At 44.3% G+C, this 19383-nt stretch overlaps 1 protein-coding gene across 3 annotated transcripts in view; it reads left to right on the top strand.

Annotated features, from left to right (window-relative positions):
* Positions 1-17408, top strand: part of TFDP2 (transcription factor Dp-2) — a 170752-nt gene extending 153344 nt beyond the window's left edge. For all 3 annotated transcript variants that reach the window (XM_082251674.1, XM_082251672.1, XM_082251673.1), the window contains 2 exons: positions 9994-10096; positions 16564-17408. In XM_082251674.1, the coding sequence (XP_082107800.1) occupies positions 9994-10096; positions 16564-16723 (263 nt within the window). In that variant the 3' untranslated portion in view covers positions 16724-17408. The remainder of the gene's footprint in view (positions 1-9993; positions 10097-16563) is intronic.
* Positions 17409-19383: the final 1975 nt, after the last annotated feature.

Below are 19383 nucleotides of genomic sequence, written 5' to 3'. Positions count from 1 at the left end.
CCCTGCACAACCAAGTGGGGGAAAAAATCAGGTGTGCACTGCGCAACGCCATCTGTGCCAAGGTCCACCTAACTACGGATACGTGGACCAGTAAGCACGGTCAGGGGCGTTATATCTCCCTAACGGCACACTGGGTAAATGCAGTGGCGGATGGGCCTGAGGCGGATAGCAATTTGGCGCATGTCCTTCCACCACCGAGGATTGCAGGGCGCTTCAGTTTGCCTCCTGTTCCTAACTCCTCCTACTCCGCTTCCTCATCCTCTACCGCCTCCTCATCCGGACAGCGTAACACCTTCACCACCAACTTCAGCACGGCCAGGGGTAAACGACAGCAGGCAGTTTTACAACTTGCCTGTTTGGGGGACAAACCACACACCGCGCAGGAGTTGTGGAGGAGCATGGAACAGCAGACAAATGAGTGGTTGCTGCCAGCGAGCCTCAAGCCCGGCCTGGTGGTGTGCGATAACGGGCGAAATCTCATAGCAGCTCTGGGCCTAGCCGGTTTGACGCACATCCCTTGCCTGGCGCATGTGCTGAATTTGGTGGTGCAGAGGTTCCTTAAAAACTACCCCGATATGTCAGAGCTGCTGCAGAAAGTGCGGGCCGTTTGTGCGCACTTTCGGCGTTCTCACCCTGCTGCTGCTCGCCTGGCAGCGCTGCAGCGTAACTTCGGCCTTCCCGCTCACCGCCTCATATGTGACGTGCCCACAAGGTGGAACTCCACCTTGCACATGCTGGAAAGACTGTGCGAGCAGCAGCAGGCCATAGTGGAGTTTCAGCTGCAGCACGCACGCGTGAGTCGCTCTGCGGAACAGCACCACTTCACCACCAATAACTGGGCCTCCATGCGAGACCTGTGTGCCTTGTTGCGCTGTTTTGAGTACTCCACCAACATGGCCAGTGGCAATGACGCCGTTCTCAGCTTAACTATCCCACTTCTATGCCTCCTTGAAAAAACAATTCGGGCGATGATGGAAGAGGATGTGGCACAGGATGAGGAGGAGGAGGAGGATGAAGAGGTAACATTTCCAAGGCTTTCAGGGCAGTCATTCGCAAGGGGCTCCGAGGGTGGGTTCCTGCACACGCAAACGCCAGGGACGCAATTGTCCAGCAGGGGCACAGTTCTGGAGGATGAGGAGGAGGAGGAGCTGGAGGAGGAGATGGAACCATGTTCACAGCAGGGTGGCACCCAGGCCAGCTCATGGCCATCACTGGTGCGTGGCTGAGGGGATACAGAGGACACGGACCATACACCTCCCACAGAGGACAGCCTTTCGTCGCCTCTGGGCAGCCTGGCACACATGAGCGATTACATGCTGCAGTGTCTCCACAACGACCGCCGAGTTGCCCACATTCTAACTTGTGCTGATTACTGGGTGGCCACGCTGCTGGATCCCCGTTACAAGGACAACGTACCGTCCTTAATTCACTCACTGGAGCGCGATCGCAAGATGCGCGAGTACAAGCGCACGCTGGTAGACGCCATGCTGCTGGCATTCCCATCTGACAGCGGGGCCACAGTGGAAGCACAAGGCAGAGGAGGAGGAGGAGGAGGTCGCCAACGCAACCAGGGCACCGCCAGCACCTCAGAAGGCAGGGTTAGCATGGCCGAAATGTGGAAAAGCTTTGTCAGCACGCCACAACAAACAGCAGCACCAGCAGCTCAGATGGAACGTCTTAGCAGGAGGCAGCATTTTACCAACATGGTGGAGCAGTATGTGTGCACACGCCTACATGTAGTGAATGACGGGTCTGCCCCCTTCAACTTCTGGGTCTTCAAATTGGGCACATGGCCTGAGCTTGCCCTTTACGCCTTGGAGGTGCTGGCGTGCCCTGCAGCCAGTGTATTATCTGAACGGGTATTTAGCACGGCTGGGGGCGTTATAACAGACAAGCGCAGCCGCCTGTCCAGAGACAATGTGGACAAGCTCACGTTCATTAAAATGAACCAGGCATGGATCCCACGGGACTTTTCCGTACCTTATGCAGAATAGCAATGGATACCGACCTTACCCACCCATTGTTCCATTTTTGCTCTTTCTCACTCTTTTGGGGTGTACCCTCATTTAAAATTTGTGAAAAGAAGCAGTGTTGGCTACCTCATCCTCCTCCTCAGGGCCAGATTAATGTAGGGTCTATTGGAGCTGCAGCTCCAGGCCCCTACCTTTTTATATAGGCCCCGGGTTGGCCATATTCACTGTTACCGCTCTTCTGTCACTTGTAAACACAGAAGTCTGGCTTCTATGCTCGCTTCCCCAGGCAGCACCCTCAGAACCTCCCCACACAGCGTGAAGGCCGGACAAGGAGGGACAGTTGGCGATGCATGGATGTGTTTATGGGCTTCAGAGACAGCATCCCATGTTGAATTAGGCATGCATGGCTGCACCCTTCCTCCTCTGGGTGCATGGCAAGGCACGGCCCTAAGGCCCTTCAAAATCCTCAGCACCAAGCCCATGATGCTGTTAATCCGGCCCTGGTCCTCCTCCACCGCCGCTTCCACCTACACCGCCCATAGGTGTGCGCAGCCTATTGCATTAAGGTGTGCACCCCAAAGTTGAAATACACATGCATGTGTTTGCCAGCAGGGAGAGTAATGTATCGGGGCCATGTACCTGTAGGCAAGGAGAAATAGAGCAGAGCAGGTCCCAGGGAGATCTTTCCCATCTCCTCACTGGCAATGCTATGTGCCCTAGGTGATTAGGGTGTGCCCAGGCACACCCAGCACACCCTGTGCGCACGCCTATGTCACCGCCACATCCACCACCACCTCAACCTCCCTCCTACTCCATATGGGCCTCGTCCTTCAGAGATGAAGAAGAACATTGTTTTATTTTTCTGTTTTTTTTTGTTGTTTTAAGTTATTTCCCTATCCACATTTGTTTGCAGAGCACTTGCCATGCTCTTAATTACGTTTTGCTGCCATTTGCAGCACTCTAGCCCTTTCCTTTGGTGTTTTAGAGCCATTTTAGTGCCTTAAAGTTCGGGTCCCCATTGACTTCAATGGGGTTCGGTGTCCGGGAAAAGTTCGGTAAAAGTCCGGGACACGGACCCGGACTTTTTTTTAAAGTTCGGCCGAACCCGTCGAACACGGACATCTAGGTGTCCGCTCAACCCTAGTTACAGCTACTGACCTGATGACGCTGTAACTTGTATACTCGAAAGCAGTGTTTGCTAACTTATGAGCTAAAGGGGGCCTGATATGCGGCCCCTGACATCACCAAAGGACCGCACATAACGTTCAGTATATGAGAACTGTCAGAAGCTACAGACCTAATAGAGGAAATGAGGGTCAAAGAGTGTGGACATGCTACATTTTTGGCTGGGGATATCCTGCAGCAGACAATATGAAACTGGGAACAGGAGGCTAGTAGATATCAATGCAATTATCCTTATCCATGTTCACACTACAGAGGGCCACACATCATATATCAAAGGGCCAAAGGTTGGGCACCAGGACTCTAAAATGTATTGTTTCTTGACTACTCTGGAAACCGTTCTACTTTACTAATAAAACGTTTTTCAGATTTAAAAAATAATGCAGCTTGTTATAATTTTTTTTTTCATAAACTTGAAAGCACACCAGTAGTTTTAACCTGGCTTTTGAAATACATTCATTTTTCTTGCATATGCGTTTGACTGCATGTGGTGTAAACGAAGGGGTGGGCAAAGCTCAACATATACAGGAAAAGGTTAAATATACGTATGATTTATGTTGCCTATTTCTGTAGAAGTGCTACTGGGTTTCATTTTGTCTAGATGGAATTTAAAGTGAAACCTTACCCAAAAGGAGAAGTTCTGCTCCTTTGCATCCCCCCCCCCCAATGTTTAATTCTTGGAAGTTTGTGGGGGGGGGGGGATGGGGGTGAAGCCTGTTCCTGGTTTTTGCCCGGTACCTGCTCCCACTTCAGAGATCTGAGGGAATTTGCCCCCCCCCCTCATTCCCCGTAGCCTTCTGGGACACATCACAGTTCCCAGAAGACTGCGGGACCATTCAAAAAGTGCAGCATGGCTCAAGCATGTGTAGTGGGAACCGGCTGTAAAGCCACAAGCCTTCCTTGCTGGTTCCTCTTAATAAATATAAATGGAAAAAAAAAGATGTTTAATGAATATATACTGTATAACTATTTACCTAAAATGATATAAATAAAAGTGGCCTTGGAAGCTGTAGCAGGGCCGGACAGTATTGTCATATCGGACATCATGCTATGGCGTTAATCCACATAAAAGGCTCTTTTTGTTCAGTTATTGCACTTTAATAAACTGTGAAGTTCATTGCATGCAGAAGTACTTTTGAAACCTTACATTTTATATATATATATATATATCCCTGCATTTCCTAATGATAGGCATGCAATTAGTGGGTGGGGTGAGCCTGTACCTGGTTTTGACAGGTACCTGCTCCCACTTTAGTAATCTGAGCGGAAGTTCGGGCCCCCCCCTTGTTCCAAGCAGCCTTCTGGGACACATCACAGGTCCCAGAAGACTGCGAGGCCATTCACAAAGCGCAGCATGGCTCAAGCATGTGTAGTGGGAACCCGCTGTAAAGCCGCAAGGCTTCCTTGCTGGTTCCTCTTTCTTAAAATGCCAGCACCTGCGCCTGAAGCTAATTGAAGAAGTGGCTCAGGTGAGGACAACGTTGGATCCCTGGACAGGTAGGTGTCCTTATATTAAAGGTCAGCAGCTATAGTATTTGGAGCTGCTGACTTATATTTCTGGGGAAGACTGCGTAGTGTGTAGTATTTTGTTTCATTTGCCATGAATTGATGGTTATAGTAGATACATTTCAGGGTGCTGAACTCACTTAGTGCTGATGCCAGTCCATTCAGTCTTATTTAAAGCCAAAAGTTTACTTCCCACCGTAGGCATACCTCAGCAGGTTCTCAATCTATGTGCCAAATAGTAAATAACTCCTTCTACCCCTCCCCCCCCCTCCCTTCCCAAAAAGGCAGTGCATCATTAAGTTTAATGAATATATACTGTATAACTGTATACAGGGCTGGTGCTTCCACTAGGCAAACTAGGCAGCCGCCTAGGGCGCATTGCCACTTAGGGGCGCAGCCACGAGTCAGCAATCTCTCTCCATCACGAATGATCCTTGGGAGCTGAGGGGAGGTGCGGCAGTGGGGGAGGAAGAAGGGACAGAGGAAGATGCCAGGTGTCTGGGGCAATGGCGGAACTACCAGGCCCTGGATTTCCACCATTGTTGGGGGGGCCCCAAGAGGCAGGTAGGGAGCCCACCGAAGTGCTACCTGCATAATGATCCTCTTCATCTGGAGCTGAGCGGCCTAAACCCTGGGCAGGACGGGATTCTCTACACTAAGCTGGTGGGCAGCTGTTTATTTCCCTGGGTCAGTATTAAGTAGGGAGTGGAGGAGAGCTAATCCTGAGCCAAGGCTCAGCACTGGAGGGCGGCACCTTTACTGGAGCAGAAGTGACGAGGTACCGGAATGGTCTGAGGAGGTTGGTGATGAAGGATGTGCAGAGCTCTCTGACTGCTGCTTCTCCCTCCACCAGGAGCCAGTTGGAGCTGTGGTGAGCACTGTGGTCCAGGAGAAGAGCGCCCTGGGAGAAGGAATTTAGCAGGATCACAGTGAAGGAGGGCAGAGTGCGGGCCACTCTCTTCATACTGCCCAGTGAGTGTCCCCAGAACAGGGGATCAGGATCCCTGGGTGTGACATGGAGGATCCCTGGTGTGAAAGAGAATTGGGGTCACCAGGTGTGCCATGGGGAATCGGAGTCATAAAGGTATGACATGGGGGATAGGGGTCACGAGTGTAACAGGCGTTCGGGGTCAACAGGTGTGCAATGAGGAATTGTGACCCCTTGGTATGCCATTGGGGATTGAGGTCCCCAGGTGTGACATGGAGGAACATCATGGTCCCCAGGTGTGACATGGAGGAACATCAGGGTCCCCAGGTGTGACATGGAAAAACATCAGGGTCTCCGGGTATGACATGGAGGAGCATCAGGGGCCCCTGGTGTGACATAGGGGAACATTGGGGTCACTGGGTATGACAGCACGACATGGAGGAACACAGGGGTCCCTGGGTGTGACATGGAGAAACATCGGGGTCAGTGGGTATGACAGTACGACGTGGAGGAATATTTGGGTCCCAGAATGTGACTTGGGAAAACATTAGGGTCCCTCGGTGTGACATAGGGGGACATCAGGGTCCCCAGGTGTGACATGGAGGAATATGGGGGTCACTGGGTATGGAAGAATTACATGGAGGAACCATCAGATCAGGGTCACTGAATATGACATAGAGGAGTTTTTAAACCCTTCCCTTTTTGTTTTATTTTTTTTGGGGGGTGGGGGGCTCGAGTAGCTGGTCTTGCCTAGGGCGTAAAATAGTCTAGCACCGGCCCTGACTGTATATAAATAAAAGATGCCTTGGAAGCTGTAGCAGGGCCGGACAGCGTTGTCATATGGGACATCATGCTATGATGTTAATCCACATAATAGGTTCTTTTTGTTCAGTTATTGCATTTTTATAAACTGTAAAATTAATTGCATGCAGAAGTACAGTTGAAACCTATACATGAAACTTTCCCTGCAGTTCCTATAGTTAGGCATGCAATTAGGTCCTCCATGAGAAATAAACCCTTGCTTCTAATTATATTACATGCATTTGGTAATGAAAAACACATAGTATCCCTTCTATGTAATTGAAGAGTATGTTCCCTATAATATAATTTCCTAGAAAATGAATTGGAGGCTTCACAGCAATTCCTGTTATAGCAGCTGTGATGTAGAGTGGAGCAGAGCCTCTCGTATCGACAGATGTTTTGGTGTGTGTTTATTACAGACTAGGCCAAGGCCAGTCATTTCTCACAACAACTTGCAAACTGCTTGAGATCTTCCCACTAACATCCAGGAGGTTGTGGGGCCTCCACTGGGAGCAGTTTGTTATTAGCTCTTATTATGACGTTCTAGATTGCGAAGGTCTTGCTGAATAGTACAACAGATCCTAATAGTCGTTCTATGTGGAATGACATAGGTGATTGATAAGAACAGGACTTGTGTTTACTGAGATAAGAGGACTGTCATAAAGACATTTCTGGCTAAAGGAAACCTGTTCTGACAAATCTGGGGGCTACATCTGTTGACCATTACCCTGCTGTCTCTGAGTTCAATGCTTACTCAATCACTCACCAGGAACCATCATTTAGATTGGGAAGTCAAAACACCTGATCTGTATATTTGTACCAGGTCAGGAACTCAGAAACTATTGGAGCCATTAGATCAGCATGACAACCAGACAACTAGCTATTTCAGAAAGGGGGTGGGGCAGCAATGGCATTCTCCTATATTCTCAGAGTATGGGTTTACTTTAATGCCAGCTATGCATTTTCATTTGTAATTAGAAGTCTATTCAGCAGAAATGTTTCACTTATCATTTAGGTACATTGGAGTAATACTCGGATATTGCTTACACAACGCACTCAATAGGCTATGAGCAGTCATGCAGGCTGTTAGGATGATTAATAGAGGTCATAGGTTTCTTCTCATGCGTGGCCAGATTCAGGATGAGGGAAAACGTAATTGGATTGTAACATAAAGAATGCCAAGCACCCTAATAAGCAACCGCTTTTATTGACACTTCTGTCATCCCAGAATGAATAGTTTGCTCATGAACACCATGCGGCCACTAGAAAGATTTATTACCTCCCTGTATCTGATCTATGAGCACACTAGTTCTGTGGCTGAAGCCATAGGAACAGCCTGTCGATCGGGACCATTTCATTGGCTTTACCTGTCCTTTTACATATATTAGGATCTCATACAGTGCATTTATTCTGCCACCTTCTGTTAACTAACCTATTTAGGACCCTAAGTATTGATGTCTTTGAAATTTTAGTTGCTTCCGATGCCATCAATCAGTGTCAGCCCTGTTATAACAGTTTAAATCTGATTAGTGGATAGAAAGTAACTTCTGATTATAGGAAGTATGCATTGATAAGTAAAACTGATAGTAATGGCATAGCTGGACAAGACCTCAGAAATTGCATAGAACCCATTAACTGAGTTCTATATTAGAAATGCCTGTCACCTTTTTGGTTGCAAAATTCTGATAAAATATTAACCGCGTTTTAGCATAGATACACTATATTGTCAAAAGTATCGGGACGCACATGAACTTTAACCACTTTACCATCGGAGGATTTTGCTGTCTTACGTCTGGGCCACTTTTTGCGATTTGGCGCTGTACGAATTTAACTGACAATTGCGCGGTCGTGCGAAGCCGTACCCAAATGAAATTGACGTCCTTTTTTTTCCCACAAACAGAGCTTTCTTTTGGTGGTATTTGATCACCTGTGCAATTTTTACTTTTTGCACTATAAACAAAAGAAGAGCGTACATTTTGAAAAAATAACAATATTTTTCACATTTTTTTTTAAATGAAATTCCCCCCCCCCCCCCAAAAATGTAAAAATCAAAATTTTTTTTACATTTTTGGCCAATTTGTTTTCTGCTACCTATGTTTGGTAAAAAAAATCACAATAAGCGTATTTTGATTGGTTTGCGCAAAAGTTATTGCGTTTACTAACTAAGGGAAAGATTTATGTCATTTTTGGTGTTTTTTTTTTTTAACGAGTAATGGCGGCGATCTGTGATTTTTTTTTTGCAGGACTGCGAAATTGCGGTGGACAGATGGGACCCCTGACTGACATTTTTGACACTTTTGGGGGTACCAGTGACATTACTGCAGTAATCAGTGCTATAAATATGCACTGCTACTGTAAAAATGACACTGGCAGTGAAGGGGTTAATTTTATTTGAGAGGGAGGGGTTAATGTATGCCTGGTGCTTACTGACGTGTGTGGGGGGAGGTGACTATGTGACACAAGGACAGATCGAGGATTCAGCTATGCTGAACCCTGCAATCTGACCCTGCCTGTCACTTCGGAGATCCCCCCGCTTGTGTTTACACAAGCGGGCGGATCTCCACACTCGATTCCCCGACGATCGGGGAAGAGCAGCAGCGATCGCCGCCGCTCCTCCCCTGGCCCGACTCCCACTGTGACTGAATACAGCGCGCGCCGCCTAGAAGGGGGAGGGTCTACGTCGTCAGACCTACAAGAGCCACTTTGCCGCAGTAGTATCAACGTGAGCAGCGGTAAAGTGGTTAATGGCATCCCAGTCTATGTCTGTAGGGTTCAATATTGAGTTCTTTGAGGTGTTCTATCAGGTTGAGGTCAGGGCTCTGTGCAGGCCGTTCATTTCTTTATGGACATGGATGAGCAAGTTTGGGGTGGAGGAACTTGACTGGCCTGCATTCCTCCACCCCAAACTTGCTCCTCCATGTCCATAAAGACTTGACTGACCTGCACAGAGTCCGGACCTCAATCTGACCTCAATCTGATAGAACAGCTTTTGGGATGTACTCAGTATTGAACCCTACGGACGAAGACTGGGATGTCATTAAAGTTCATGTGCATGTAAAGGCAGGCGTCCCAATACTTCTGACAATATAGTGTATGTAGAAACCTCATGCATGCAGTTTTGCTTAGTTATTGCTGTTAGTGTTCATCAAATTATTCCACTACTATAAGATTCCTAAAACTACTGCCATTCCATTTTCAGATAATGTGATAAAGTGATAGAAATGTATTCAAAACTTTATCTTTAAACTTTTGATTTTCATACAGTAGCTAAAACCACTCAATATTTTTCACTATGTTCCATGTTGTAGGTGTTCTGGACAGTTGTCATCGAAACAGGTGCCCCTATTGGAACATTTCCACTTACCTCCTGTGCTTGTGACAGCTGTATCATTGTGGCTCTCCCATCACTTTATCACAATGACAATGGTCACCAGGACAAATAGAAAAAGGTTAAATCTTCTCAGCAGAGACCCAGAAAAAAAACCTGGCAGGGATTCTAATCGTTGTCTACATTTTTTTTTTTTTAAATACTTATTTGACGTTCTAATTTAAATGTTTCACATTTGAAGATTTCTTAATGTGCTGTATTTCTTTGTGTATCAGAGATGGCCACAGGAAACTCTTGGGTGGAACAAGGTCTTAATTTCAATGCAACACAGTGTTCTTCAGTGCCTGCTGCGGGTTCTACTACCTATTCACAGACAAGGTATGGTTAAAGCACATCTAGTCTTTTAGGAGTCCAAATCTTCGGTAAACTAGAACTAAAATCTTCTGTCTAAAAAAAAAAAAAAAAGTAGGGCCTGCTTCCCAGCATTAATGCCATATGCAGTTTTAACCATTTAAACTGTCACATAGGTATACCCCGCTGTACCAGAGCAATTTTTACATTTCTGTTTTAGGCCTTTTTATTCGGCAATAACCTTGTCATTACTTAGAATGACGAAGTAATACGTATATATTGTCTTTTTTTGAACACCCAAATCTTTTATTTGGTGATATTACAAAAATGATTTACATTTTCATGCAATCCATAGACAAAGCTAAAACTAAAAAATGCACGTATTTTCTTATTAGTGTACTTTTTTTGGAAATTTCAGTTTTATTGAGTTTATAAAAGGTATGACAATGTTACATTACCGTAAGAGCCGGTTCACACTGGGGTGACTTGTCAGGCGACTTGGTCGCCTGACAAGTCGCCGTGGGTCGCCTGCCATAGATTAGCACAGGACCTGTTCTAATAGGAGCAACACAAGTCGCTCCGACTTAGAAAAAGGGTCCTGTACTACTTTGGAGCGACCTGCATTGACTTCAATGATATGAAGTGCGTGCATGTCGCTCCGAGGTCGCGGTGCGCGCTGTGCACCGCGACTTCACAGGTCGCCCCGGCAAGTCGGATCGCCTCAGTGTGAACCAGCTCTAACAAAGCAAAAAAAATCACAAACATAGCAAAAACAAAAAAAAAAATAGCAAAAACAAAAAAAAAATAGCAAAAACAAAACTAAAAAACAACTAGAGTACAAAAACAAACACAATAAAAAAACATGAGGGTTGGTTCTGAGAAACTCAAGATCGTACTGCCCCATAACAATCCCTAACAGCCCCCTCCTAAACTCTCTCTCATCCAGAAACCTGTGTATGAAAAATGCGGCAGAAGGAACAAGTCAACAGCCATTCATAGCACTTCCCACCCCCTCTTGATTAACTTCAGCCCCGGAAGGTTTTACCCCCTAAATGACCAGGCTGTTTGTTGCGATACGGCACTGCGTTGCTTTAACTGACAGTTGCGTGGTCCTGCGATGCTGTACCCAAATAAAACTAATGTCTTTTTTCCCCACAAATGGAGCTTTCTTTTGGTGGTATTTGATCACCTCGGCACTTTTTATTTTTTGCGCTATAAATAAAAAAAGACCCACAATTATGAAAAAAAAACAAAAACAATATTTTTTACTTTCTGCTATAAAACATTCCCAATAAAAAAAAATTAAAAAAAACATTTTTTTTCATCAATTTAGGCCAACGTGTATTCTGCTACATATTTTTGGCAACAAAAAATCCTGATAAGCGTATATATTGATTTCTTTGCGCAAAAGTTATAGCGTCTACAAACTCGGTGATACATTTATGAACTTTTTATTTTTTTAATTGTTTTTACTAGTAATGGCGGCGATCAGTGATTTTTAGTGGGACTGCGACATTGCGGCAGACAAATCTGACACAAAGTGACACTTATTGGGGACCAGTGACACCAATACAGTGATCAGTGCTAAAAATATGCACTGTTACTGTATAAATGACACTGGCAGGAAAGGGGTTAACACTAGGGGTGATCAAGGGGTTAAGTATGCTCCTAGGGAGTGCTTTCTAACTGTGGGGGGGACTGGATTTACTAGAGGAAAAGAGAGGTCTGTGTTTCAGCTTAGCTGAAACACAAGATCTCTCTCTTCCTCTAGGGTGCTCCTAGGGAGTGCTTTCTAATTGTGGGGGGACTGGATTTACTAGAGGAAAAGATATGTTTAAACTGAAACACAAGATCTCTCTCTTCCTCTGTGACAGAACAGCGATCTGCCGTTCTGTCATTCCGATGCACGATCGGCGCAAAAGTTATAGCGTCTACAAACGTGGCAATATTTTTATGGAATATCCTTTTTTTTAACTAGTAATGGTGGTGATCAGCAATTTTTTAGCGGGACTGCGACATTACGTTAGACAAAATCAGACACCTAACTGACACTTTTTGGGGACCAGTGACACTAATAGTGATCAGTGCTAAAAAAAAATGCACTGTTTATATAGGCAGACCACGGTTCTGCCTCTCCCGGGGATGATCGCAAGTGGCCAGCAGACATTGGGTCCCCTGGCCCCTTTCATTCACATCCTCGCTAGCCAATCACTGCAAGATTGGGCCTCCCATGGGGCCATCTAGTGGCTATTGAATGAAACGACGTACAGGTACGTCGTTTCACGTAATACCGCCACTTTGCCACAGTATACACAGTGACTGGTCAGCAAGTGGTTAGTGTACTTTAAGAAGAATGTATTAGTGTCACTGTAGATAAACAGGAAAAACCATTGAATAAAATGTATACTTTTTAAGTTAATTTTTTTTTTTTTTTTTAGTCTTCACTTTTTATTTAAAGCGGTTGTAAACCCTATTAAAAAAAAAAAAACCTGCAAGACAAAGGCATAATGAGCTAGTATGCATCGCATACTAGCCCATTATGTGTAACTTACCTTAAAACGAAGCCCCGACACGGACCCCCGGACAGCGCTGCGGGCGCTGCCATGATCGCTCGTTGTCTCTTCCGGGTTCGGCGGCTCCGGCGCGCTGATTGGCTGGGAGAGACGGCTCCGGCGCGATGATTGGCCGGGAGAGACGGCTCCGGCGCGATGATTGGCCGGAGCCGCATGCGCGCGGGAGTGATTTTTCCGGCAAGCTCCCGGCAACTTAATTGAAGGTCCCCCCGAACCTTCAGAGCGCATGCGCCGCTCGCGCGAGCGGCTGCATGCACTGTAAATATCTCCTATACCGTGCCGGTTTAGGAGATATTATTTGTACCTACAGGTAAGCCTTATTATAGGCTTACCTGTAGGTAAAAGTGTCAAAAAGCGGGATACTACCGCTTTAAAATGCTTAAGTATTATTGGTTATAAAAATACAAATAAAAAAATCAGTAGGAACATAATAACCTAGGGAAGAAAGGGAATTTTTCACGCTGCTTTTATCTAATGCCATGCGCAGGTCAAAGCTCATCTCTTTTGATCTGCAAATAAATTAAACCGCTTAAACACAAAAGTAGCAGTGTTTGTATCTCTCAGTATTATATCTGAACAATGTTTATGAACACTGTCAAAAGGTCTGCTTTTTGACAGCAGCAGCTTTAATAGCCGTTGTATTTATGCAGCAACTCCTGGCTGTCATTTTTTTAGCCAGGAGTTGCCAGCAAATGCGAGAGTTGAGGAAGTGTCACCAGGGTACTTAGATGAAATGTTTTGGGGATGTGTAGCACACACAAATTCCACAGCTGGTTAAACATATTGCCCTACTCCTGGCAATTTGAAAAGATAATGGTCACAAAGGAAGTTCTAATAGTCATCTCTGTACACATACTAGTTCACTTTTAGAAAAGAATTTAGACCACTTGTGTCACTCCATCTGAAGCTTTAGACCTCAGACGTTTGGGGCTTTTATAATCGCCATTGCTTTTAGCAGCCCATAGATGGAGTGGATATCTCCCCAGGAAAAGGGAGAAGAGGGAAGTATTGGTTCGTCATTTAGAGCTATTTTCCAAAACGCTGTTAGTGAAATATATTGCTTTCAACATGTAAATCATTAATTTTCTCCCCCAAAGTGTATCTCTCAAAAGTGTTTGTTATCCCAGCATTTCATGTCCCTGATATGTGCATGCTGTATCATGTACTTGTATGAGAAAGTATCCTGTCCTCTTTGTATTGCTTCCTTTGTTGGAAATCCCTGGTGTTCCTGGCAGTCCCTCTGCTTTACTATTAAAAACTGACCACACTAAGTAGGATATCTCACATGGTCAGATCTCTAGCTATGCTGGGAACTCAGCCTGCTCTCCTCCAATGAACAAACTTGTCCTGACATGCTCCTGCTGCACAGCCGTTCACTGGGAAGCTCAATGTGCTGTTACTTCTCCTCCCCCAGCTCTTGCAGCTGAAAACAGAGGGAGCTGAGAGAATGTGATCACTTAAAAAAAGGGGTAAAAAAATGGAAAAAAGGGGTAAAAAAGTGTGTGTGTGTGTGTGTGTGTGTGTGTGTATATATATATATATATATATATATATATATATATATATATAATTTTTTTAAATATATTTATACATAAATGTTTTGCCATTTGTTTCAATTTTAAACTGAATGGGCTGTTCTACAAGGTGATCGTTTACAATCTTTTTAATCCTCATCCCAGCTTCAGATTGGGGACCAAACATGACACAAGTTGCTGCCTGATTGTAACCTTGAATTTCACAACCAGTGGTGCAAGGCCCTCCTTAATTAAATATATTTTGAATGGATTATTTGGACATGACCTTAAATTGTATTTTTTTGCAAAATCTAAAAGAGACTGAGGAAAAGTTTAGGGCTACTGGCTCTATACCTCATGGGTGATTAATTTGAGCTTCCAGAGAACAGAAATGTTGAAATAGACCTTAAATGATAAGTTTACCTTTGTAAAAAAGAAAAAAATAAATAAATGCACATCTTTTGCAGGTAAAAAAAATGTGCATTTATTTTTTGAGCAGCCTGCAAAGCATGATCGCGGGTGCAATGCAGGACTGTCTGTGTAGCTGTCTGCTCGTACCTCATGCAAGCAGGCAGTTGCACACTGACAGGAAGCATCAGTGAACTACCTAGAGCGCCCTGGTAGTTAATTGAGAACTGCAGACAGACAGCCACAAAGGCTACTTGTAGTTATCCCATTCACAGAACTCTGGGAATGAAAGATGCAGCCAGGTGGGGGAACACAGATGCCCCTATTTTTTTTAAATTATGACAGCGAGTGCGGGGAGAAGATCCGCCGCTCACTGTCACAACAGGGGATGAGAGGGTGGGGGGGGATTTCTGGGGCTGCTGCATCTGTAACATGTTACATGACTACCCCCTGAATGTGGGTGTAACATGTTACGAAAGGTGAACTTATCCTTTAAGAAGTACTACAACACTGAAAGACGTTCCCCTGCAATTTAGGAGATGTAATCAGTACTGTAGCACATGGCTAATTTTAACAGGAAGCGTTACTCAGGCTTCCCATTGTACAACTGATAGAAAATGACGTGTTGGGTGGAGATCAGTTAGTGACGGGAATTGAAAAGGAAAAAAAGGTGTGTGGAAGTACCCTTACATTTAGGAATTGAAAGTGTCTGTGTAATTGTTGGTGTGGTTTGCTAGAATTAATTCACACATAGGAAACAGAAAATATGGAATAACATTTCAGATTAGTTTGCAGTCATTGCACAAATGCAAATGCAGAAAGAATAGGATTTTTTGGAAGGAAAAAATCATTGCTTTTTAGTGAAACCTTCTTTACTATCAAAGCATAATGCTGCAGGTAGCATATTAGAGAGTCAGGCCACTACTCTGACAAAAGGCAGCAAGATTGGTATTCAGCAGTCCAACAAGCGCTCCCCTCCTCCCCTGCACCAGTTAGCAGCACGGTTCTGAATGCTAAAGCAGCCTTTTCCTAACCAGGGTGCCTTCAGGTTTTTTCAGGGGTGCCTTGGCAAAATGCCTAAAAAATTACTAAAAAATCGTATAGAAGCCAGCGGGTGGATCAAGCCTGCCTTTTAGCTTCACAAAGCCGTAGAGCAACAGATTTTCATTGTGCACCATTACAACTGTCTAGCCACCGGCGTCCTAACAACCAATGATGTCATGGGTTGATAAGTAGCACGTAGGGTGCCTGCACTGCATTCTTGTTTGTCCCTTCCCCCGCCCCTCTCTGTCAAAATGGGATCACATTAGCAGAGTGATGGAGAGAAGCTAGGGGAGAAGAGAAACATTGGAATACTAGTCAGTACCACTGTGCAAAGATGTATTTGCAACAGAAGAATAAATCCCCTCTGACGTTGGGTGTCCTACGTGTGTAGATGCTGCTGCATTATGTAAAATTATTAGTTTTGTTTTTTATATTTTAGAATGGGGTGCCTTGAGATTGTGCAGAATTTTACAGATTGCCTTGACTGAGAAAAGGTTGAGAAACGCTGAGCTAGAGGGCTGTTGATTAGAGCAGTGTGAAGCTGGTATTTCAGACTGTTGGAGACCCAGGCCACTGCTTGAGTGTGAGAGTAGTGTCTGGGACTCCTGTATTCTCAATGTATTAGAACAGTGATGGCGAACCTTGGCATCCCAGATGTTTTGGAACTACATTTCCCATGATGCTCCACTACACTGCAGAGTGCAAGAGCATCGTGAGAAAGGTAGTTCCAAAACATCTGGGGTGCCAAGGGTCGCCATCACTGTATTAGGACATGAATTGAGCGGTGATTGCTGATAGACTGGATCATCTTGACGCAACAGATTCCTCACATTAATGGGTTTCTAATTGCTGGCTGGACTAACTTCCTAAATAAACTTTTTTTGATTTTGTCCTTATTTTTAGACTCTTCTCTGTTTCCCATTTTGTTTATTGCTTTTCTTGTATCTCCACACAGCATGAATCCAGGATTATTTTTCGACACGGAAGTATCTCTCACAAACAGCAGCCACCACTCCAGTTCAGGAACTTCCCATTACACAGAATCCCGGGGGGAAACCCCCTGCTCATTTGATGATGAAGAGGATGACGACGACGATTCTTCCTCTCTGGAGTAACATGGTTGTGTGATGTGCACACGGGTGAAGCTATGTGTAAGCGTGTGCTCCTAGTCTAGTCTTCCAGAGAAATGTCGATGAATCCCATCGAGATCAAAGACAATGTTCTATAAAGAGGAGCAGTGGATGCAGTCATATGTGCAGAGTACTTCAAGATGGCCTCTTGATTGCCAAGCAACATTTAGATCGCACCAGCAACGCTGTTTAGTTTTGCTTGTTGAGCTGAATCTAAGAGGATCACATGCAGGGTATTTGAAGTGATCTATTTCCACTGCTCCTAAGATAGGACTGCTGCAGCAATGACTTATTCAACTCCTATCACAAGCCTAAGGCCACTCCAGTGATATGGAACATCTAGATACATTAGGCAAGATGCCTTTTAATGACTTGTGGAACACATGCTGCTATGTACGGAATGCTGCAGAAATGGGGGGGAAAAAGCATATTTCTGTCTGTCATACCGTTTGCCGAAAACACAAAGGACTCAAAGTTTTAGCATCATCCTTGTTGATGTTCAAAAGGGAAGATTATGCTGCCATGGCAAATTATATTGACAGTTGTTTCTTTTTCCTAATCATGTAAAGATAGACTTTCAGTTTATTTTTTGTTTTAAAGGGTAAGTCCTCCCAAATATAATTCTGTTTTGTGCCGATGTAGATGGATTGATTCACCCATCAGCTTCTGATAACATTATGCTAATCAGTGGTTCCATCTCCTTCCAGCTGGGTCTTACAAGGAACGCTTACCTGGTATCCCAAATGTTTTATAAAGCCAAAAAGTGAGGAATACATCTCATGCCAATGAATTCATTAAGTTTTGGGAGGGCTTATCTTGTAATATTTCAAACATACAACCGAAAAGGTGGAAGCAAAATGCTTAAAACTCACTGATTCATCATTTTTAGCAATGTTGCCAAGGTATCTTCACTATGCAGTCATCTGCTAATGAATTTGGATTTTTTTTTTCTTTTACATTAAAATAAAGGGTGTGAGAGTGCATTTTGTCTATGTGGCACAAAACTGACAAGGCAGAGCTCAAGGGGCATACAGGAGCACATCTGCATGAGGTTTATAAGTCATTAGAGTGAACTGCTAGAGGGCATTCTTCTAAACAAGGCACTGTGTCAAAGCAAAGCACCTTGTGATAGAAGCATCCACTCCTAAGCTCTTCTTCCTGGTTCCAACATAGTGGTTCAATCAACAGATGCACTTTTATTGCCCTAAAACTAGCGTGTGAAGAAAGCCTTTTTTGCACAGGTGTATTGGTCCATTACAGGTTCCCATTAATACTGGGTGAGAGTATAGTATATGTCATGGCTACCTTCACTGTGACTTATAGATATCATCCTAATTTTAAATCCAGGAAACGTCAGTAATGTGTTATGATCCTCCAATCTCGGATATTCAGACTGGAGGTTTCATTTGAAAGGCAGGTATAAAACTGCTCGACCTGTATCTTTCTGACTGCTGATAGATGGTTCATGTGATGCTTATTTTTTTTCTTTTTTTATAGAATAAGTTTCATGGGCAGTAAGAGGTTAAAGTGGAATGATCCTTTTTTTTTTTTTTTTTTTAAATGGGCCCCCAGGAGATTTATGCCATAATGTGCTATTATGCACCACATATTGGCACATTATGACAGACGTACCTGTCAAATGATGCCCTCCAGTGTCACACTGTTAGCACTCCTGCTGGTCCCAGAATCGACCATCTTCTCTTTACATTTCTTGCAGGTTTCGTCTGTTTAGCTGCTTGATAGGCCAGGCCCCAATGGCATCACTCCCGCACATGCACATGGGAGTCACATCAGCAAGGCACAGAGCAGTGCCATAATTGTACATGCACAGCTCTGTGTAATTGTAATACAGCTGACAGGCATTTATGACAGAAGAGACTGGTAGGGTCTCTTCTGTCATAATAACCTACCTGGCAGCAAGATTTTAAAAACAATAGTTTAGTTCTGTTTTAAGGGCTTGAAGGGCCTGTGCCGATGGGCTAGTATAGCTCACTTTCAGATGTTTTTTATTCATATTTATATAAGTTTGAGATGCTTCTGAGATCCAGCAGAGTACAATGACAGGTGTCGTTATAGGTAACTTTACCCAGAATAAGATTTTGCAGAGTAAACTGTTCTGATGAATTTTTGCTTTGATTGTGTTGTGAAGGATGAAAAAAAAAAAGTGATATATATAAAACCCTGGGCTTTCAAGTAGTGATTTGGTTGGAATATTGTACCCGATTCTATATTGTTTCTGCTAGCTGTGCAGAGAATGGCTTAAACCATATATAGCCAATGAGGAGATTACTTCCATCCGTGTATGCCCATACTGTATGAAAATACATTTTTAGAGGGTCAGTCATACTTTCACACCATAATGGTGGGATATTCTGGCACTAACATGGTGCTGACAAGGAGGTCATGAGTGGAGTTGCTTATCATTATATTCCAAATTTCTGTAATTTACTTCACAAATCTGCTGTAGCCATAGATTACATCTAATTTAACTCTATTAACACCACTGATGTTTTTCTTTTCTCCAAAATTCCACATTTACTATTGCCCTCCCATAGAATAAAAGTTGTATTTTCTGCAAGGTCCTATGATTCAGTAGACTAATAGAAAGGATAAAGATTTGGGGCAGTGTCTAATTTTCTGCATAC

Source organism: Pelophylax lessonae (genome assembly GCF_965119305.1).
Source record: "Pelophylax lessonae genome assembly, chromosome: 3".
NCBI classification, from domain to species: domain Eukaryota; kingdom Metazoa; phylum Chordata; class Amphibia; order Anura; family Ranidae; genus Pelophylax; species Pelophylax lessonae.
This window is presented reverse-complemented; position numbering and strand designations above follow the sequence as displayed.